This window comes from Protomyctophum bolini (genome assembly GCF_963924005.1).
Source record: "Protomyctophum bolini genome assembly, chromosome: 20".
NCBI lineage: Eukaryota > Metazoa > Chordata > Actinopteri > Myctophiformes > Myctophidae > Protomyctophum > Protomyctophum bolini.
This window is the reverse complement of record NC_137881.1, coordinates 30,732,673-30,754,050: the sequence shown is the minus strand read 5'-3', so window position 1 is coordinate 30,754,050 and position 21,378 is coordinate 30,732,673. Positions and strand designations below refer to the sequence as shown.

Genomic DNA, 21,378 nt, shown 5'->3' with positions numbered 1-21,378 from the left:
ACAGATTCCACAGATTCCACAAATTCCAAATAAAAACAAAGAAAGCACTGCCAAATCATGTTTATTTTGTCCTCAATTTAATTAAAAAAAAACAGAATCATCTGGGTTCAAAATCAGGCTAGGGGGACTCTGGCATTTTAAGTCTGTCTAACGAATGAAAAGCATTGAAGTGAGGCTTGTGACTAAATAATAACATTGGATGTATGCATTTATTTTATACATATAAAGGTATTTGGGGGCGTAGCTGAGTGGAGGGTCCACCAATTGTCAAGGACACACTCCTTTGATATGCACTAGGCTACGGACCCCCACCTCCATTGGTTTCCTACAGTCACTATCAACAATTTGGAGCTAGGAACACCACCCCTCAGTCCCCCAAAAAAGGACCCCTGGGGGTCCACCAGACCCCACTTTGAGAATCGTTGCATTAGAGGTGCAAACAGGGAGAGTGGTTCTACCACGCTAGCAAACAACCACAGCTATCCGTCAGTTTGTGAGAGACTCACAAAGTCAAAGATACGGTGATATCGTTGTCTATCCTAGCGCAAAGCTACAGTTACTGTTACAGTGGTTACTGTAGGGCAGGACAACTTGGACTACAATGCCCAGGATGGCAGGGTCTTAACTCTTAAGTGTGGTACAGTACAGGCATGACAAAAAAGAAGCCAACAGAAGAATCACCTTTGCTTGCACCTCCAACACATTTGCGTTACGTCAATTCCTTTCCCCCATGCACTGTATTGCGAGTGTGACATACTACGATTGAAGACATGATTGAGTCGAAGCTACAGACATTCGGAAAGTCATACTTCTTCGGTCCATTTCCGCCACGTCAACAAACTACGAGTATGTGTATTTCACCTACTGTGACTCAGTGATGTACTGTTTGCTTTAACGTTTAGGAACTGCAAGAGCAACAAAGATGATCACAGCTGTGCATAGATGTGAAATCTCAAAGTAATGGAGAATGCAACAACATGAAGCTGCTGCAGCTCTTTGGGACTTGTTCATTTTCTCACAATGTAGTCATTTCCCCCCCCCCCATCACTGCCAACCCCTACTGTTTGGCATGCACACATTTGAGCTTACGTGTCCAAACAGAGAGATCAAATAAAAACATTGTTTTTGAGTGGTGCAAGCACTCCTACAACCAGCAATGTCCGTGTACACCAATGTACCCATGTGGTCATGTATGTATGCATGTACCCATGTGGTCATGAGCACCAGTATATGACTATAGGGTACCAGTAGGGGGCGCCAGAAACAGAGAGAGGGATAGAGAGAGGGATGTTGCCTGCTAATGAGAGAGAGGGAGAGAGAGAGAGAGGGGGGGGGCTGAATCACTTTGCTGTTAATTGCTTTGTCCGCATGGTAGAGAGCAGTTGTTCCCAAACCTTTTAGCTCGAGACACAAAAGACAAATTAGACGTCTCCCCCGAGACCCAAACTAGTGACAATAGCAGATCTACAAGCAACACAAACACATCGCGATGAGCTTGTAGATCTACTAATTTCACTACTTCTTTAAAAGTGTTTATTCATTCATGGGATTCCGAGCAGTTGAGACGAATAAGCAAACATTATCCATAATGTAAGCCGGGTTTAGGACAGATAGGCCATATTTGGGATATTGCCCAGGTCCCGTTAACAAAGTGCAACCTCATCATTCACAGTTGTGCAACAGACTAGTCCCGATTCAGAGCTATACAATATTATGACAACTAACTTTGCTATAATCTACTAATAGCCTATACTAGGTTACTGTATAGTTTACATTAATCATTGCCTCTCAAACCCACATAGCACACGTTGTAATGTGCGTTGCCTAACCAAAAGAACAGACATGTACAAACAATCAACATGCCGCTCGATATATGGCGTGTCGACAGCTTGCAGATCTTTTATTTTGGGCAGTGGGCGCACGATGAGGCGTGCTGCGATACGATTTGGAAACCAAACAGCTGTAGCCTACAGTGGACTGTAACATTGCTTCTTGGTCATCATGTACTGTAACTGTATTACGTGTATGCAGGCGCTTTCATAGTTATATGGAGCATTTACCGTGGTGACTGGTGACGTTGATTAGGAATAGCCTAATTTAGCTTATTCACCCAGCTGGGTTCAACGAGACCCCCGACGTTTCCAAAACGAGCTATTGCTGGATGAATCGATGGTCTTATAAAACATTTAAGCATAATATGGCGAGTTAATTAACTTAAGTTATATACTTGGTGCTGAGCACTAAGCAGCTCATTTGGCTCACGAACCAGAGGCCAGCCAGCAGTAGCAAGTTCAACAACCACCGTTCTAATCTGTCACTTCTCTGGTGCGCTGCTACTGATCATCACCTCCTCCTCCACCATGCAGTCACCTAATAGTAGGCTATAATAGCCTAAACTGTAAAAGTTAATCGCCAACATTCACCAGCTCAGCCCTCTTCATATTAGATAAATAGTCAAATACATTACACAAACAGAATTGTTATTTTTGTTATAAAAAATAAAAAAAAAAATCACGGAAAATCACAGAGCCCGAGGCTCGGCCCTAGCCTGGCTAATAAACCAGACCGAATCAGGCGTTGGCAAAGAATAATTGCCCACCGGCGGTACGTGTGGTATTAGTCTGGTTCATTAGCCAGGCTAGCTCGGCCGGGTCGGTTCGGGCAGAGATTGAGAACTCTAATTAATTTTGAATGTAGGCAGACAGACAGACAGACAGACAGACAGACAGACAGACAGACAGACAGAATAAAACATCATCTAAACATGGAGATAACTTTCACAGAGAGACAGGAACATTCTTCAAAATAAGACTAAAAGACTCTGCTAGAGGTTGCATGCAGCCACAGTGCTCACATTTATTTTGAAAAACAAATCAGTGTAAATTAAATAAAGTTAATGAAAAACATATTGATTACCCGATGGTCGCAAAGTCCTCTATATGAATTAGACCATTCTTTCAACGTCCGCCAAAATAATCAAATTTTAACTGTGGACCCCCCAAAAATAATCAAATTTCACTGGGGACCACCCAAAAATAATCAAATTGCACTGGGGACCCCACAACAAAAACAGTGTGTACTGTTGAATGAGAACACAATGTTCTGACCCACAGTTTGAGAACCAGTGCATTACACTACTATTAAAGTATAACCAATCTACAGACTGACAGAGGGCTCTGTAGTAACATCGACAAGATAACAGGGAATATACTGTACAATGATTGATCTGCAAAGAAACGCATTGAGCGGAACACAATCAATTGATCGTGATGGTGACACATCATTCTAGCACACGCTTCATCTAGAAGGGAGAGTCTAGAATCAAATGAAGAAAACTCAGTTTCCAACTGAATATCGTCATCAGTGTTCTTAACCATGTCTACCATGTCTTACACAGCTCTGCTGTATCTCCATAGTACCCAACCCCTATCCCTGGATACAGAGGTTGTGTGAACGTGGTTTGAACTGTGTGGAGGAGGGTCATTGTGTCAGAGACACTGTAGAAGGACAGAGTACCGGCCTTGTGATCCAGGTACACCCCCACTCTGGAGGAGACAGGCCCTGACACTTTAGTCTCAACACTGTTGTGTATGAACGTGTAGTCTTTATCAGTACACTGTAAAGACCAGGATTTATCAGTGTTTCCAAAGCGGGTTTGTCTGTCGGTGTCTTTATAACAGACTGCTATACGAGCCGCACCACCACTCCTCTCTACTTCCCAGTAACGACGTTCAGACAGACCCTCTGTACACAACACCTGAAAGTTAGTAAATCTCTCTACATGATCAGGGTAAGGTTGTTCTTGTCGTGTAGAAGTCACCTTCCTCTTCTCCTCTGACAGGGAGAGCTGTTTGCCTATTGTGTTGATGTCCAGAGACAGAGGAGAGGAATCTGTGAGAACACAACAAGAGAAAATCCAAACCTCATGAACCTCATTGTGTTTGGACTAGTTAGTCTCTCAGATAAAAGTCATTAGAGCTTTAAATGACAACACATCAGAGTGAAACGTCAACGTTCAGAAACAACATCAACATGGACTCACATTGTAAGAAGTCCTCCCTGGTCTGAGGCTCCGCTGGATGTAAAACATCACCTGCACACACTGGAGACACAAGAAAACAGTGGACGTCATCATGACGTCACACTGAAGAATGGATCCAACTCAAGTGTTTGGTCAAAAAGTTAAAGCTGTTACAGCTCCATAGTATCAGGTCAGTCGTTTTATGCTTGGTTTCATGCTGAAAATAGCAGACCTACAAACTCGCAGCGCGTCTCAGCGTGACGCGTTGTGAGCTTGTAGGTCTGCTATTTTCAGCATGCAACCAAGTGTAAAATCAGCTATGATGACACCATAAAGGCCTGCCAAAATATAGAAATCAAAATGTGCTGTGAAAATCAACACTAATTGGTTGGCTATTAAAAAATAGCAGATATACAAGCTCATAGCGCGTCACTCTGTGCCGCACAAACATACTGTACTGTCCCCCATACTACAGTATAGGCTTTAGTAGCCTATCCTTCCTAGACATACTTCCACCTGTTTATAATCCATTCAACACTTAGAAATGTACTGTACAGTAGAGGCTGCTTAGAAAAACTATAAACACATTGAAATGTCACCTTTGAGTAATATATTCTTACTTCATTCTTACATTTTACTGTCCAATCTGACAGACAGCCAACCTGTGTACCATCAGTCTGTTCTAGTTCAAACATCTCCAGTTGCCTTCCGGGCTTCATCCATCCATGCTTACTATGAACAACTAGAAACACACGTAAATGTCACCTCTCTCTATCTGTGGCCAAGTTGTCTTCAGGATGTCGTCTAGTTGGTCTCTCAGACCAGACACGACATCAGTCACATCTGTGAAGGACCTCAGAGGACGGATGAGCACACTGGGGGAGACTGGAGATCCAGTGGAACTGGAGAGAGACTGGAAACTCTGGAGAGAGACAAGCAGAGAGACAAGAAAACCACTTTAGACAGGGATGGCAGATCAATAGATTAGTGCATTGATCACACTTGGTGGAGTTGAGCGGATGTGCTCGTTCAATCAGTAAAAATAACATGTGCGCACGTACGCACACACGTGAAACAAAAAACAAAACAAAACAAAACTACACAAAACTACACAAACACACAAAAAGACAAAAACAGAAGAAAAAACTAAAGAAAATAAAAATAAAATCAAGTCACCTGAATTCACAGAAAAGTTGAAAAAAGCGAAACAATAGGAACCAAGTATTTTAGACACCCTAAACGGCGAGGTCGCGTGCACGCATCCGCCTCGTTGACGGCAGTCTGCTGGGCGAGCGCTGGCGCTTTGGCATGGGGGAGGGGTCAGATCAACATGGAATGAATTATATACTGGCCATATAAGGAGCATGTCTTGACTGTACAGGGTTTGATGAGGTCAGAACAGGTCAGCTCCATACAGTATATGGAGATCTAAGGGTGGTAGCGGGGACATTCTCTTGAGTGTACAGAGTTTGATGAGGGCCCAGGACCCAGGTAGGGCCGGGCCTTCATTTTCGGGCCTGTAAAGTCTAGTTAGCTTTGCTTTGCTTTGCGTCCGTGAGCTCTAAATCCGAGTCACTGCCACCGTGTATGAAATCTAAAATAACTCTTCCCAGGAGATCGTCTTGTGCATGTCCATTAAAGCGTTAAGCAAGCGTTCTGATTCAAAGTTACTAGCCATCACAAACGAACAACAAGAATGATGTTGTGTTTACTGGCAGCCTGAACAGCCTGATCGGCTACGTGAAACTGGAGAACCATACATAGGTATGGCCAATCGAAACAGCTCTATGTAAATACGTGCAGGAATGTTCACACCCCCAAAATACGGAAAATAATCTGTAATTATAGAGACATTTTTGCAATGTAATTACAACGACTTAATGACACTAAAACGACTTTCTGATGGAATAAAAACATTCTTTAGCATTCCAACTGTGTTAATGTGGCTAAAAATGAAAACCACCAAAATAATTTGGTCTATTGTGAAGTCTCATTAGAGGCGACTTGAAAATACTGGGAGGGGTCACATAATGAGACTGAATGAGTCTTGTGACTGAATTTAATTAATTTAATTTGTCTTTAATTCTCATATAATTGCAATTCAACAATGTATTTGTGTTTTTGGTATTGAACACTGGAATACAAATGATATTTATCGAGATATAGCTAATAATTTTATACTTTCAAAATATTAATAAATTGTGAAAATAGCCAATCTACAAGCTCGCCATCTGATCTTGTAGGTCTGGTGTCTGTAAAATGTTTGAATGATAAGATGGAGTGGAATGAAATCCTGTACTATGAAGCCCATTTGTCCTAAAGGAGTGGAACCAAAGTGTAAAAAAGCCAGACGTGGAACCTGAATGAAAGTGATGTTGTCCTCAGTGTTGGACAGCTCCTCCAGATCAGCATGTCTCCTCTCCAGCTGCTCCAGGGTCTGTTCCAGCTGTCTCAGGAGAGCCTCAGTCTGAGCCACTGCATTCTGCTGCTGATCTCGGATCAGTTCTTTAAGCTCACCACGTCTTCTCTCAATGGAGACCATCATCTCACTGAAGATCCTGTCACTGGCCTCCACTGCTGCTTCTGCAGACCTCTGCTTAACGCGCACGAACACACACACACACACACACACACACACTTAGGCTTGACGTCGAAATTTAAATAAGGTCTTCTAAATACTGACAGTTTTCTGAAATACCTATACAGTATCACTCAATATGTCATGTCAAGGACTCCAAAAATGATATGTAATTGGCCGCCGACCCCCATCTAAAAGTATGTTGTTCCAGGGACTCCCCAGAAGCAAAGATTTGAGTTTAAAACGTCCTGAAAGAATAATGTTCCCAATTTGCAACACATTTTCACGATTTTTCAAAAACAGCAGACCTACAAGCTCGTATAGCGCGGCACAGGAAAGCAGCAATCATTTTAGATTGACGTCATATACTCATTTAAACCATAATTATTTTATACTTTGGCTATTCAAAAGCAGCAGATCTACAAGCCCATATCACGACACTTCGTCACACGCTTTATGGGGTCCTGCGTGAAAACGTTGTGAAAACCACTGATATAAGCAACATACGTTTGTCTGAAAACTGTTAGGATTTGGAAGACATTTTTAGAATCGGCCTCTGGTTTTGATGGGTTAACCGGGCCTATAGAAATTACTGCAGCTGTTTGAAAATAGCCGTTCTACAAGTTCACAACACAATATGTGGAAACATTTTAACAACACAGATCTTATATGTGGCGTTTCTGGCACAAAATACTTTCAAACAAGAAGAAGAACAACAACTATTATCAGAATATCAGCTCACGTTCAGGTCCTCCAAGACCTGTCTCAGGTCTTTCAGCTCCTTCTCTTTCTCCTGGATCTCCTGCTGGACTTCCTCCTGACTTGTCACCAGCTGTTTCTGCAAGAAACAGGAAGAGACACAGTTTGACTTGTAAACATTTTAATGTCGGGATGCCAATTCTATCCAATCGAGAGAGAGAGAGAGAGAGAGATACAGGGGTAAAAAACTAGTGAAATTGGAGATAGTTTGGATCAACGCATCATCAAATTGTGTAACTTCCTCAAAATATAGTTTATTAATGGACATGAAATATGATTCAAGGAAAGTTATCAATCCCTCCGTTCTTGAATTAGTCCTTTAGCCCATTAAAACTTTGTCGTTTTAGATAACTTGGCTTTCAAGAAACCCAAGGACACTTTACAATACAGAAAAATAAACAACAATCATAAAAGCGTCCTTGGGTCTCTTGAAAGGCGGTAAAATTTAAGTAACATTTTAGATTTTATTACAAATGTTTTTCAGAAAACTCTTTAGTATTTAGAACAGCGGTTTAGAACAAACTTGGCTCTCGTTCTCAAGCAGATCTACAAGCTCATAGCACGGCAGTTTGTGCCACGCTGCAAGCTTATTGATCATTTAAAACAAATATTTGAACACAAATGTTCTCTTCTGGGGCTCACTGGCCCAAAACATTTTCAGATGGGGGTCCATGGCGAAATAAATGTGAATTTTGGGATCCTTGGCACAAAAAAACTACTGTTTTAGAAGGCTTTGTAGAATGGGCTCCAGGTTTTAAGGGGTAATTACTTTTTATTATACAACACTCTGATTTGTACTGTTATTTAGTGTTGCTTCCATCTTTAAAACATTATCCATGGGATGGGTCTTCAAGTGATGGCGGTGCTACCTGTTTCAATGCCTTCTCTGCAGCAGCTGACACTATGTCATGGCCCTTGTGTTCATCCATGGTGCACAGATAGCAGATAGACTGTTGGTCTGTGCGACAGAACACCTCCATCAGCTTGTTATGACTGGAGCACATCTTCTCCTGCAGTTTGTCGGTGGCTGGGACCAGCTTGTGCTTCTTCAACACAGGAGCATTGTAGTGAGGCTGGAGGTGAGTCTCACAGTAAGAGGCCAGACACACCAGACAAGACATGAGAGCTTTGCGACGTCTGGCTCCGGTGCAGAAATCACAGGCCACGTCTGCTGGACCGGCGTACAGCGGAGCAGCGGAGGCAGCAGGAGACTGCTGAGCTCCTGTACTGCTCAGCTTCATCACCACCTGGAAGTAAAGAGAAGAGGAGGGGAGGTCACTCACTGAGGACAAATACAACACAGTCATTGACCTGGAAGTAAAGAGAAGAGGAGGGGAGGTCACTCAACTGAGGAGGACAAATACAACACAGTCATTGACCTGGAAGTAAAGAGAAGAGGAGGCGAGGTCACTCAACTGAGGAGGACAAATACAACACAGTCATTGACCTGGAAGTAAAGAGAAGAGGAGGGGAGGTCACTCACTGAGGACAAATACAACACAGTCATTGACCTGGAAGTAAAGAGAAGAGGAGGGGAGGGGAGGTCACTCAACAGAGGACAAATACAACACAGTCATTGACCTGGAAGTAAAGAGAAGAGGAGGGGAGGTCACTCAACTGAGGACAAATACAACACAGTCATTGACCTGGAAGTAAAGAGAAGAGGAGGGGAGGTCACTCAACCAAAGAGATTCTATATAAAGAGGCGACACTCTCATTAAACCCCATAGTAACAACCAGCGCCCAGTGCCTCCGCCATATTGGTGTGATGACGCAACTTCCGGTTTCTCTAAAAAACATGGGTGCGTTCGCAAATGCTCACCGGGAGCTCACTCTCGTATTAGTTTGCATTGCACAGTGCGCTCTTTCCGAACGCTTCCAAAAAGAGTCTTTGAAGTCATTCTATTCCACTTCTAAGATTATCCTCTCCCGCCGCCATCTTGGTGTGATGACGTCAAAGCGCTACCGATGCGCCATCTAGTGGTGATTCCAAATATTTGAGAGTGTCGCCTCTTTATATAGAATCTCTTTGACTCAACTGAGGACAAATACAACACAGTCATTGACCTGGAAGTAAAGAGAAGAGGAGGGGAGGTCACTCAACGGAGGACAAATACAACACAGTCATCGGTGTTGGGACAGTTACTTAAAAATAATTAACTAGTTACAGTTACTAGTTACATCAATTCAAAAGTAATTTAGTTACTTCACTGATTACTTTTTCGTTACAAAAAAATAAAATAAAAAATCACACCCATTCCAGGCTATTCATTCATGCCTTCATTTCAGTACCGTTAGTGATAATAACACCAGGGGGGACTGGTGGTGATTTTGATGATGCTGTGTAGGCCTATCAATACATATTGTTATAGCAAACAACACAAGTAGGCAGAGTAGGTACAACCAACACAACATGGGGGTTCCAGTTCCACGTGTGCAGAGGCTGAGGTAGCTCTGCTCTTATTGGTGGTGGTGGCAATACTAATTTGAGTCTGGATTTATAAACAAAGTAAGACCAAAACCAGAATTAATAGGTTTGATTATCTCACACACACACACACACACACACACACACACACACACACAAAGTCTCTTTCAGTATCTCTCTCTCTCTCTCTCTCTCTCGCTCACATGTACTGTTCGCACACTGTCACACACACACACACACACACACACACACACACACACACACACACACACACACACACCCACACACACACACACAGCCTCTTTCAGCGTCTGTCTGTCTATCTGTCGATCTGACGATCTCCCTCTCTCTCGCTCACATGTGCGTACAGGCACACACGTCACACACACACGCAATCACACACGAAATTAGAGACAGTTTGGATCCACACATCATCTTAAATCAACCGTGAAACTTTACTTTAAAATAAAATTTAGCAGGGGCAAGATGAATGGACATGATGAAATATGATTCATGAAAAGTTATCAATCCCTCAGTTATTTGACATCCTTTAACCCAGGCCACGTCTGCTGGACCGGCGTACAGCAGAGACTGCTGAGCTCCTGTACTGCTCAGTAACATTATCTTAACACTGGTTCTGAACTTTGCATTGTTTAAAGTTAGAGTCGCCTTGTTAAAGATGTAGCCTATACATACAGTGTAAGCATTTAGCAGACACTCTTAACCACTAGAACCATTCAGGGACGGATTAACCACCATGAGGGCCCCTGGGCCGGTAATATTTGCAGGGTCCCCATAGCGCGCTATTGTGCGCAACATTTCCATGTTTTTCCGTGTTTTTATCATCTTTTTAACCTAAATTTAACAAAATCAACAGCCAATGAAGGGCCCCAGGAGCCCTTTTCAGGGCGTCAAACCTAGTACCTCACGGTCCAATTTCCCCAAAGGGCCCCTGATAGCCAAGGGCCCCTGGGCCACGGCCCCACTGGCCCAATGGCTAATTTGTCCCTGGAACCATTATGTTTGCATAATATGAATGACATGCCACGAATAGGGACGTTACGGTTGAATGATTAACCAGTGACTCACAGAGTCAAAGATCAGTGTAAATTACCCTAGCAGCATAAAGTACTGCAGACAGCAAAGAAACTAAGATACCATCAAATATATTGCATATCGTGTTGTGAGCTTGTAGATCCTTTATTCCAGCGATTTATTCCTCCATTCTCACTCTCACACACACAGAAACACAGAACCACTGACGGCACGTGCGCTGCTGCCCGACAAATAAAAAAAAGAACAATGCATGGCCTAATTTAATGTGTGGTTGTAACTTGTAAGGTCATCTCACCTCAGCCAGCATGGTATTTTTCCTCAGGACAGGCCTAGGACTGAAGCTCTCTCTGCACTGGGGACAGCTGTAGACTCCAGTCTCCTCATACTGGTCCCAGTAACCCTCGATACAGCTGCTACAGTAACTGTGTCCACACGGTAGAGCCACTGGTTCCTTTAGAAGGTCCAGACAGATAGGACAGCAGAACTGGTCCTGGTCCAGCTCACATCCCTGTTGTTGTTCTGCCATTTTGACACACAGCCACACTCACACTGAGAGGAGAAAACACACCACTCTGGTTTACTCTGAAGAGACACTGAGAGAGTTTCGTTTATGAAGAAATCTCTGAGAGACAAAGATGGAGGGATTTCCTGGAAGTTTGTACTATGAGGCAGTTTGACTGGTTTTAAAGAGACAGTGCGTGTTGCACAAACAGTATCAGCTTGTGGTTGAACATCGTAGCCTATCTGTACACACTCATATATGGAAAGTTGGAAACGCCTGGTGACACAACTTCACACAAGGTTATAAGATAATAAGGTGTATTGTTTTTTAGTTACGGAGCTATTTGTCTCTGCCTGGGTCCGCCCCTGGCTGACTGCCAGTTTCTCACTGCCACTGTTGCGCAACCACACACACACACACACACACACACACACACACACACACACACACACACACACACAAACACGACATGCACATAACTGTATATATACAGTATATTTTGTGTGTGACAGTGCAGTACAGTACAGTGGAGGGACCACCTTGGGGACCCCCACACGGTAACTGTCATTTCTCGACCATTTGTAGATTCCGGCTGGAATCTACATTAACATTGTTAAAGAAAAGACCGTTTTAAGACTACTGTCATCCAAAGATGGACGTTGCTTCCATCTTCTGGCCACACATGATTACTACAGTTATTAATACTATGCAACCTGACATCTAGAACTAAACTGTATATGCATTGCAATATAAAGTAACACTGTTTTCTATCAAACTGGCCTGGAAAAAAATTAAAAGGACAAAAAATTTGTCGGACCTGTAAAGAACACTATAGTTTTTGCCGGCTGCCGGGCGCGGCTGCACTAATAACTGGGGCAGGCCCGTCTAGAGTTTAAATGGGCAGGTATCAGTCAAAAGGGAGACGTCGAAGAGGAAGGATCAACATGTCAGAAGAGGTCAGCTCCATATATGGAGATCTAAGGGTTTGAGGTCAGATGTAGAGTTGCTGGCCAATATTGATGACATCAGGGATCTCCATATATGGGGGCCTGGGTGACGGCAGACTGCTGGGCGAGCGGTGGCACTTTTGCAGATCAACATATGGAATGAATTCTGTACTGGCCATATATGGACTCCACAGGGTTTGATTAGGTCAGATATGGAATGTCAGAACAGGAAGGACGGGTGCGGAAGGATCAACATAATTATGGAATGTCTGAACAGGTCAGCTCCATATATGGAGATCTAGGGGTTAATTTGAGGTCAGATGTAGAGTTGCTGGCCGGCTCCATATATGGAGATCTAGGTGATGATCCAGTCTTCTCCATGTATGGTTATCCAGGGTTAGATGGGGTCAGTGTTATGATCTTATATGGAGATGGCCATATATGGAGGCGTGATGTCACGAGGCGTGACCATATATGGAGGTGTGATGTCACGAGGCGTGACAGTATATGGAGCCCGACCAACTGATGGGAGACGCAGGATATGTAGAACTAAATAAGATCTGGAAGAGTGCGTCCACTAAGGAAAGTAGGCTTTCTATTGACACAACCCGCCTTTGTTTTGGTGAGTAGCAAAAACGTTCTTTTTATTTTCGCTAAAGAGGAGAGGCTGGTCTGATATCGATTTGAGATTTAAAATTGTAAGTCCCATAGCCTTGTACTGCAGGGCAGAATCGTAGAAGCAGTAGAAGGTTATGAATCAGAGCTATCCTTCCCCCTACTAGTGAATAAGGGCAGGGCCCTGAGTTCCGATAATTATGTTTTTAAAATACGTAATACGTTTAGATTAATTTACCTCTTGTGTTTCAAGTGTATGCCGGTACAATAACATACAAATGGTTCTTTCAAAATGCAAACACAAAATAAACTCAAAATCACAACCCTAGTTGTACACCTATACGGTCAGAAATAATAATCACACCAACCAGAAAAATACCTGTTGTATAATGTCAACTAGTGTAAACAATGTACCTTTTAGAATTAAACCCTATACCAAAACCCTGTTTTTAGAATCCTATTTTAAACCTAATTTAAACCCTGTTATAGACTAATATATATTAACCCGGTGGATTACCTTAAATAACAGAAAAACACTTTGTTCAAAGAACTGTAGATTTAAACCACAATCACACAAAGGAAACTGGTAAGACTTAAATGTGGGCCCACAACCTTTTACACCCTGACGATAAGGAATTAATCACTATTAAACCCCGTTGCAGGCCTGTAGATGCTCGGGTACGTTGTGGCCTAAAACGGAATGGCCCCTTCACTCTCCTGAGCCAGGAAAATAAAAAGGTACCTTACGTTCGTGTGACGAGCGTTTGTGGGTGATGCAACAGTTCAGAGCTCCTCTCCAACAGCAAACCGGTCCCGACGTCCAAACGAAGAACAGCAGAAGAATGTCCTCAGAGCATGCAGGCAGGCAGCTCACCGCAGAAACATCTAGGGGTTACGTATGTAACCAAAGTTATATAACAGCGAGCAAGGCTGCTCACTTATGGGAGTTTGCGCCCCCTAGCGTAAACACAGAAGCATTATATAAACTCACAGACAATTTTGGCTGGGACTTTGAGACGTGATGACGTTGAGAACCGCCCACCGGTGCGCTAGTATAAAAGCGCGTCAACGTCCCTTAGTCTCCATTCGATAACAATTGTTCTCTTCTCAAGCAACAAGAAGGGAATCCTAGTGAGCAGCCTTGCTCGCTGTTATATAACTTTGGTTACATACGTAACCCCTAGTTATATTAATCAGCTTAGCAAGGCTGCTCACTTATGGGAGACTTTATTAACTCCCTTATTGTCATCGCGAAGTCTGGACCCTTAGGGCCCGTACCATCTGTGAGCAAGGACCACAGTACGTCCCCAAAAGGACTACTGCCCCTCCTTGGGAAAGCCAACCAGGCCCAGGTCTGTCATAAGCGCCTAAGAGGAGCCGACAGAACAACCAGCTCAGCACCCTGGAGAAGACCAATGTCCCCCCAGGGAGCCGAGTCACTCCACTAACTGGAGGCCACGCTCAGGACCGCATGCGCCATCGGTGCTGCTGTCACATCCAGCCTATAGAAGGTGGCAAAAGTGGAAGACGATGCCCAACTTGCAGCGGAACAAACATCCTGAACAGAGACCCCCCTACAGAGGGCCCAGGATGACGCCATACCCCTCGTGGAATGCGCCTTCAACCCTATGGGAGGCACTATATTCCTACCAGAGTAAGCCCGCTCTATAGCCTCCACGATCCACTGGGAAAGCCTAATCTTCGAGATAGGCAGTCCCACAGTCTTGGGATCCCAGGAGACAAACAGCTGTGTAGTCATCCTTGTCGCCTTAGTTTTGTCCAATACAACCTCAATGCCCTCACCGGACAGAGGTTATGCCTCCTCCTCTCCTCCTCAGAGGCAAAGGGGGGCGGACAGAACGCCACCAGGTCCATCGGTACCGGGGTAGCCAGGCGGTTCTTAGGTAAAAACGCCGGATTGGTCTCCATGACCACCCTAGCATCCCCATTAAACCTCATGCATTCCGCACTCGTGGACAGCGCATGGATATCACCGACCCTCTTAGCGGTCACCAAAGCTATTAACAACGCTGTCTTCAGCGACAATAGCTTCATACTCAACCCCTCCAAGGGCTCAAACGGTGGTCGGGACAGAGAGTCCAGAACCAAAGCAAGGTCCCATGAAGGGACCAGAGACTTAGTCACCGGAAGGAGACGACTAGCTCCCTTCATGAACTGGCGTACCAGCGGGAGCTGGCCCACCGTCCTGTCCTCAAAACCGATGTGGCAGGCAGAGACAGCAGCCAGATACACCTTGACAGTACTAAAGGCTCTGCCTTTATCCAAGAGGTCCTGGAGGAACGACAGAACGACCCTCACTGGCGCTTGAAAAGGCACCACTTGAGCTGGTGAACACCAGTCCTCAAACAACCGCCACCTCAAATCATAGGCATCCCTGGTCGACTGCGTCCTCGCACACTGAATAGTGTTGATGACACTCTGGGGAAGACCCTCCGCGCCAAGATTCAGCCTTTCACGGGCCAGGCCCAGAGGTCTAGATCTTCCGGCCGCGGGTGGAATATCCCGCCCCCCGCCTGAGTCAATAGGTCCCTGCGTACTGGAAGCTGCCAGGGCCGATCGTACAGGAGAGGGACAATGTCCGACCTCCAAGGGCCCCATCCTGGGGCCACTAAGATCACCGACAGGCACTGCGTCCTCACCCTCTCCAGTGTGGGAAGGGTGAGAGACAGCGGGGGGAAAGCGTAAAGAAGGCCCCAGGGCCAACGGTGCGCCAAGGCATCCAGACCTAGCGGAACCGTCCCTGCTATGAAGAAGAACAGAGGACACTTGCTGTTCTCTTCCGACGCAAACAGATCCACCCGTGGCTCGCCGAACCTCCCCCACATCTGCCTGGCCACTGTCTTGTGCAGTGACCAAGCCGCGTAGAGGTATCGGCCCCTGGATAACGGATCCGCCCCCGTGTTCTGGAGTCCCGGAACGTGGGAGGCTCTGACCGAAAGAAGGTGCTCGTCGCACCATAGCGTCAGCCTGTGTGCTAACGCATGCAGTTTGGTGGACCGTAGGACCCCTTGCTTGTTGATATAGCACATCGTCTGTGTACACTTCACAAAAGTCCTTGGACTTAGTGACAGTCCGAACGGAAGGACCAGATATTTGTATATCTGTCCCTTGAAGCCGAACCGCAGGAATTTTCTGTGTGGTGGGTAGATGGGAATGTGGAAATACGCGTCTCTGAGATCGAGAGTTGTATACCAGTCCCCTCGACGCATCATGAGCAGCAGAGCCTTGCTCGTGAGCATTTTGAAGCGAAACACTTTCAAATAGCCGTTCAGAGCACGTAGGTCTAGAATGGGCCGCATGCCCCCCCCTTTCTTCTTCACGAGAAAGTAGCGGGAGTAAACCCCGGCGTTGCTCTGTTCCATAGACACCACACGTATAGCCTTCTTCTCCAGCAGAGACGTTATCTCGTCCTGGAGAACCTCGGCTGACTGACCACTCGCTTGCGAAAACAGAACGCTCCCACAAGTGGGAGGTCTCCTGGCAAACTGTAGTTTGTTACCCTTCGAGGTGGTGTTCAACCCCCAAGGATGAACACCACAACGATTCCAGTCCTGTAGACAGAGGGGCCAGAGGGGTTGAAGCCAGCTCCGAACCTTTTCGTGGTAGAGCGGCGTCCCTTCCGGTCTGGCGCGTGGAAGCTGAGAGTAGGGCCATCTATAGCCATCATCACAGACCGTCACACAGCGCGGAAACCAAACCGTTTCCTGAGGTCGCCCATTTGTGGGGGACCGAGTTGGCATTGTCTAGGTGGAAGCCGGGGCAAAGCCGTCAGGCTGGGGTTAGCCACTTTCCCCTGTAGACCAGGAAACACGTGACTGGAACCGTAGACCAAGCTCGCCGGTGTCATAGGCATGTGGAAGCTGAGAATAGGGCCATCTATGGCCGTTATCACAGACCGTCACACAGCATGGAAACAGGCTGTTTCCTAAGGTCGCCCACTTGTGGGAAACCGAGGCGCGCGAAACCGTCACTTTATCTTGTAAGGTCAAGAAATACGTGGACAAGCAAGCCGCAGGCCGGGCTCGCTGATTATGGAGCTCTAGTTACGCAAGTAACCTCCATAGCGGCTTTCGAGGCTGGGTGCCTACAGTAGCCGAGTCGGCAGGCAGCCACGTTAGAGTGAGGGTCCGGGCCGAGCTATTGCACGTTGCCGAGGGACAGTCACTCTCAACTTACGGGCTGCCAGGCCACCGAGGAAGACGCCACACGCGTGTGGGAGCTGAGAATAGAGGCTATTGTTAGCCGCCACCAGAGACCATCACACAACGCGGGGTCGGGCAGCATTATCATTAACACTGCCCAGAACAACCCACCATCGCGCGCTTAGGAAGGTTGCGGGACGCGTATGTGGAGGCTGCAAAAAGGGCTATCGTTAGCGGTTTAGCAGGTACCGTCACACAACGCGGGAGCTTAAACAGAATATTGCTATATGCTGCTCAGTTCGCCCCATCGTCGCAGACCCAAAGCCACGGGGCGTGTAGGTGTGTGTCTCGGCTAGAGCGGGCTACCAGTAGCTACCGCTAATGCCGGCACCGTGTGGAAGCTAACATGAGGTTGTACACCGTTCACGGCTCTTCACACGTTCGAGACCTGTAGGTCACCGAGGGTTCGTGTGGAAGCAAAACGGGCCGTAGCTAGCCGCGTTACAGACCGTCACACTGGTAAAGAAGCCTGCTAGGCCAACACACAGAGCTAAATTACCCATTGAGTTAGTGCTAACTTAGTAAAGAAAGCGGACTTACTGTTTAATAGAACTATGGTCACAAGAGTAACCCCCAGTTTCAATAAGCAGTTTCACAAGGTCGCCCACTTGTGGGGGACCGAGTCAGTGAGGTCCAGGCAGGAAGTGGCATGCCGCTGCGAGCAGCCGCCTCATCCTGTAAGGTCAAGAGAGGCGTGGGCGGACAGGTCGCAGGCAGGAAGTGGCATGCCGCTGCGAGCAGCCGCCTCATCTTGTAAGGTCAAGAGAGGCGTGGGAGGACAGGTCGCAGGCAGGGCTCGCCGATTAAGGAGCCCTAGTTTCGTCAGTAACCTCCGCTTCAATGGCCGCTCTTACAAGCTAAGTGCAGCGATAGCTGAGTCGCAGACCGCCACATCAGTGGGGTGCGAAGCAGCAGCCCGAGCCATCAGCCACGTAGGCGGAGGCTCCGTGGGCGAACACGCTACCTGCATGGTTCGCTGATTCATGCCACCCGGGTTACTAACAGTACCCTCGAGTTTTATTAATCAGTTTTACAGGGCTGTAAGTTTCAGACCAACACGCTGCCGTGGGCTCGAAGGGCCGCGGGACGTCGTGTGTGGAAGCTGGGGAAAGAGCTATCACTAGCTGTTCACCCAGACCGTCAACACAGCGTGAGAGCTAAACAGGCATATCACTATATGCTGTTTGAATCATCGGGGCGTCGGAGAGCGGCGCCTCCATGTCAGGGGACCAGTGCCTGGCTCCTTGTTTCAGAGCGGCAGTGTAGGCCTTCTGTGCAATAGAGGTTGCCATAGCCCAGGAGACACTCGTCATGCAAGTCGTCATGGGCGAGCAGGCCCTTGCAGGTCTTGCACGCCCCTTGTATGCACTGGCCGTGAGCGTCCGCGTTGGCGACGGGTTGTCGGGGACTCTGCCATCACACGAGGCTTAGAAGCACGTGGAAACGAAGAGCAGAGTTACAAGCAGCCACGTAGGTGGAGGCTTCGTGGGCGAACACGTTACAGGCAAGGCTCGCTGGTTCATATAACCCTGGTTACAACAGTAACTGCGAGTTTTAATCAACCAGTTTCACAAGGCTGCGCGTTTCAGATCACCACGCTGCCGCGGGCTCGAAAGGCCGCGGGACGTTGTATGTGGAGGCCCGAGAAAAGAGCTATTACTAGCTGTTAACGCAGGCCGTCAACACAAACGTGAGAGCTAAACAGAAATATTACTATATGCTGTTTAGAATACACGGCGCCACGGGCTAGAAGGCCGCGGGGCGTTGTATGTGGAGGGCGAGAAAAGAGCTATTATTAGCTGTTAATGCAGGCCGTCAAACAGACGTGAGAGCTAAGCAGAAATATTACTATATTTCGTGCAGCTCGCCACGCCGTCACGGGCTTCGGGGCCGCGGGACGTGCGTGTGCTGTGTCGGCTACACTAGCTGTTAAAGCAGGCCGTCAACACAGACGTGAGAGCTAAGCAGAAATATTACTATATTTTATGCAGCTCACCACGCCGTCACGGGCTTCGGGGCCGCGGGACGTGCGTGTGCTGTGTCGGCTACACTAGCTGTTAAAGCAGGCCGTCAACACAGACGTGAGAGCTAAGCAGAAATATTACTATATCTTGTGCAGCTCACCACGCCGTCACGGGCTTCGGGGCCGCGGGACGTGCGTGTGCTGTGTCGGCTACACTAGCTGTTAAGCAGGCCGTCAACACAGACGTGAGAGCTAAGCAGAAATATTACCATATTTTGTGCAGCTCACCACGCCGTCACGGGCTTCGGGGCCGCGGGACGTGCGTGCGCTGTGTCGGCTACACTAGCTGTTAAGCAGGCCGTCAACACAGACGTGAGAGCTAAGCAGAAATATTACTATATTTCGTGCAGCTCACCACGCCGTCACGGGCTTCGGGGCCGCGGGACGTGCGTGTGCTGTGTCGGCTACAGCGGGCTATGGTAGCAGCCACCGATGCCGGCACACGTGTGGAAACTAGCAAAGGGTCGAGACCGTTTCTAGCCCGTCACACGTTCGGGACCTTAAGTCACCGAAGTTTGTGTGGAAGCAAAAACACGCTATTGTTAGCCGTGTCAAAGACCGTCACACGGGTAAAGAAACTTAGCAGGGCTCGAGCCACCACACAAGTTACATTACCCACCAAGTTATTATTAACCTTGGTTAAGGAAAACGGACTTACCGTTTTTCTTTACTTCTCGAAGCCTCTAGGAAAGCAGTTTCCGCGGTACCGAGAAGTTTTCTCGTCCTTATGGAAATAACTCAGATGCTAAACCTTAGGGAGACTTCGCTTGCGCTGTGTTACACACATGAGAAGAAACAAATGAATGGAGACTAAGGGACGTTGACGCGCTTTTATACTAGCGCACCGGTGGGCGGTTCTCAACGTCATCACGTCTTAAAGTCCCAGCCAAAATTGTCTGTGAGTTTATATAATGCTTCTGTGTTTACGCTAGGGGGCGCAAACTCCCATAAGTGAGCAGCCTTGCTAAGCTGATTAATATAACTCTCCTCCCGTCCCGACGTTAGCAGAGACTTGAAGGCTGACGGTCTCCAGCCCAAACAACGTCTCTCTGAGCTAGTGTAGTGAGACGTGCGGCTAAAAAAAGTCACTTGCCCTCGCTGATTTAGCAAGCACTGATAATCACTTAGTTCACACGCAGCATATCACGGTATAAAACGTTGTGTAGACGTTCAGTCCGAGTCCACACGTGATTACTGCAGCTTCACTGTAGTTGTCGAGCAGACACACACAGAAACTACAGCTAAATACTATTTTACATTGTAAAGTTAAAACTTTAGATCACACAGCAAAACGGACGCAGCCTCTGTGTAGGCTACTCTCCTTCTCTCTCTCCTTGATTGGAAAATCACAGGCACCTGTACACTCACTGACTCCGGTTCTCTGAAACTACCCAATTCCCCACATCTACCAATCACACTAGGCAAGCTATAATTGACACAATAATGACATCATCATTAATTCAGCTTTGACCAAAACATACAGACCCATAGAAAATAAAAGCACCAGTCAATGTTACAAAATAAAACACTGTTCCACCAGGAGCATTTGGAGCATTTACCGTGGTGACTGGTGACGTTGATTAGGTATAGCCTAATTTAGCTTGTTCACCCAGCTGGGTTCAACGAGACCCCCGACGTTTCCAAAACGAGCTATTGTGGATGAATCGATGGTCTTATAAAACATTTAAGCATATGGCGAGTTAATTAACTTAAGTTATATACTTGGTGCTGAGCACTAAGCAGCTCATTTGGCTCACGAACCAGAGGCCAGCCAGCAGTAGCAAGTTCAACAACCACCGTTCTAATCTGTCACTTCTCTGGTGCGCTGCCAGAGGCGGAAAGTTCTTATAACGGCAGGGGGTTCAAGCAGCCACGCCCCCTCCCCCCCCCCCCCAGCGGTGGAAAAAAAACGAGTTTTGTTTTTTCGAACAAAAGCCACCTTATTAGCATTTGAATGCGGCATGCGCGGCGGCCCAACACCTATCTTAATGTAACCCCTCGTAAAGGTATGTGTCTACGTGCATGACAACATGACCACTGGGGAGGGGGAATTTCAGTGGACAGTCAGTGGGTGCATAATTTACTGCAGTGCATATAGATATATTTTGCCAAAATGCAGTGGGTTCAGTCGCGCCTTTGCCAAAATGCCAGGGGGTTCAATCGCGCCTCTGAACCCACGGAGTTTCCGCCACTGTGCGCTGCTACTGATCATCACCTCCTCCTCCA

The 21,378-nt window shown here is 46.7% G+C and overlaps 1 protein-coding gene across 1 annotated transcript in view; it reads right to left on the bottom strand.

Annotated features, from left to right (window-relative positions):
- Nucleotides 1-2,842: 2,842 nt before the first annotated feature.
- LOC308335849 (uncharacterized protein) overlaps nucleotides 2,843-21,378 on the bottom strand; it is a 25,917-nt gene continuing 7,381 nt past the window's right edge. The window contains exons 8-16 of the mRNA XM_080793068.1: nucleotides 15,384-16,366; nucleotides 14,788-15,198; nucleotides 11,138-11,386; nucleotides 8,228-8,605; nucleotides 7,342-7,437; nucleotides 6,381-6,614; nucleotides 4,787-4,943; nucleotides 4,043-4,102; nucleotides 2,843-3,891 (exon numbers count right to left, since the gene is read on the bottom strand). Of these exons, the coding sequence (XP_080649194.1) occupies nucleotides 3,380-3,891; nucleotides 4,043-4,102; nucleotides 4,787-4,943; nucleotides 6,381-6,614; nucleotides 7,342-7,437; nucleotides 8,228-8,605; nucleotides 11,138-11,386; nucleotides 14,788-15,198; nucleotides 15,384-16,366 (3,080 nt within the window). The 3' untranslated portion in view covers nucleotides 2,843-3,379. The remainder of the gene's footprint in view (nucleotides 3,892-4,042; nucleotides 4,103-4,786; nucleotides 4,944-6,380; nucleotides 6,615-7,341; nucleotides 7,438-8,227; nucleotides 8,606-11,137; nucleotides 11,387-14,787; nucleotides 15,199-15,383; nucleotides 16,367-21,378) is intronic.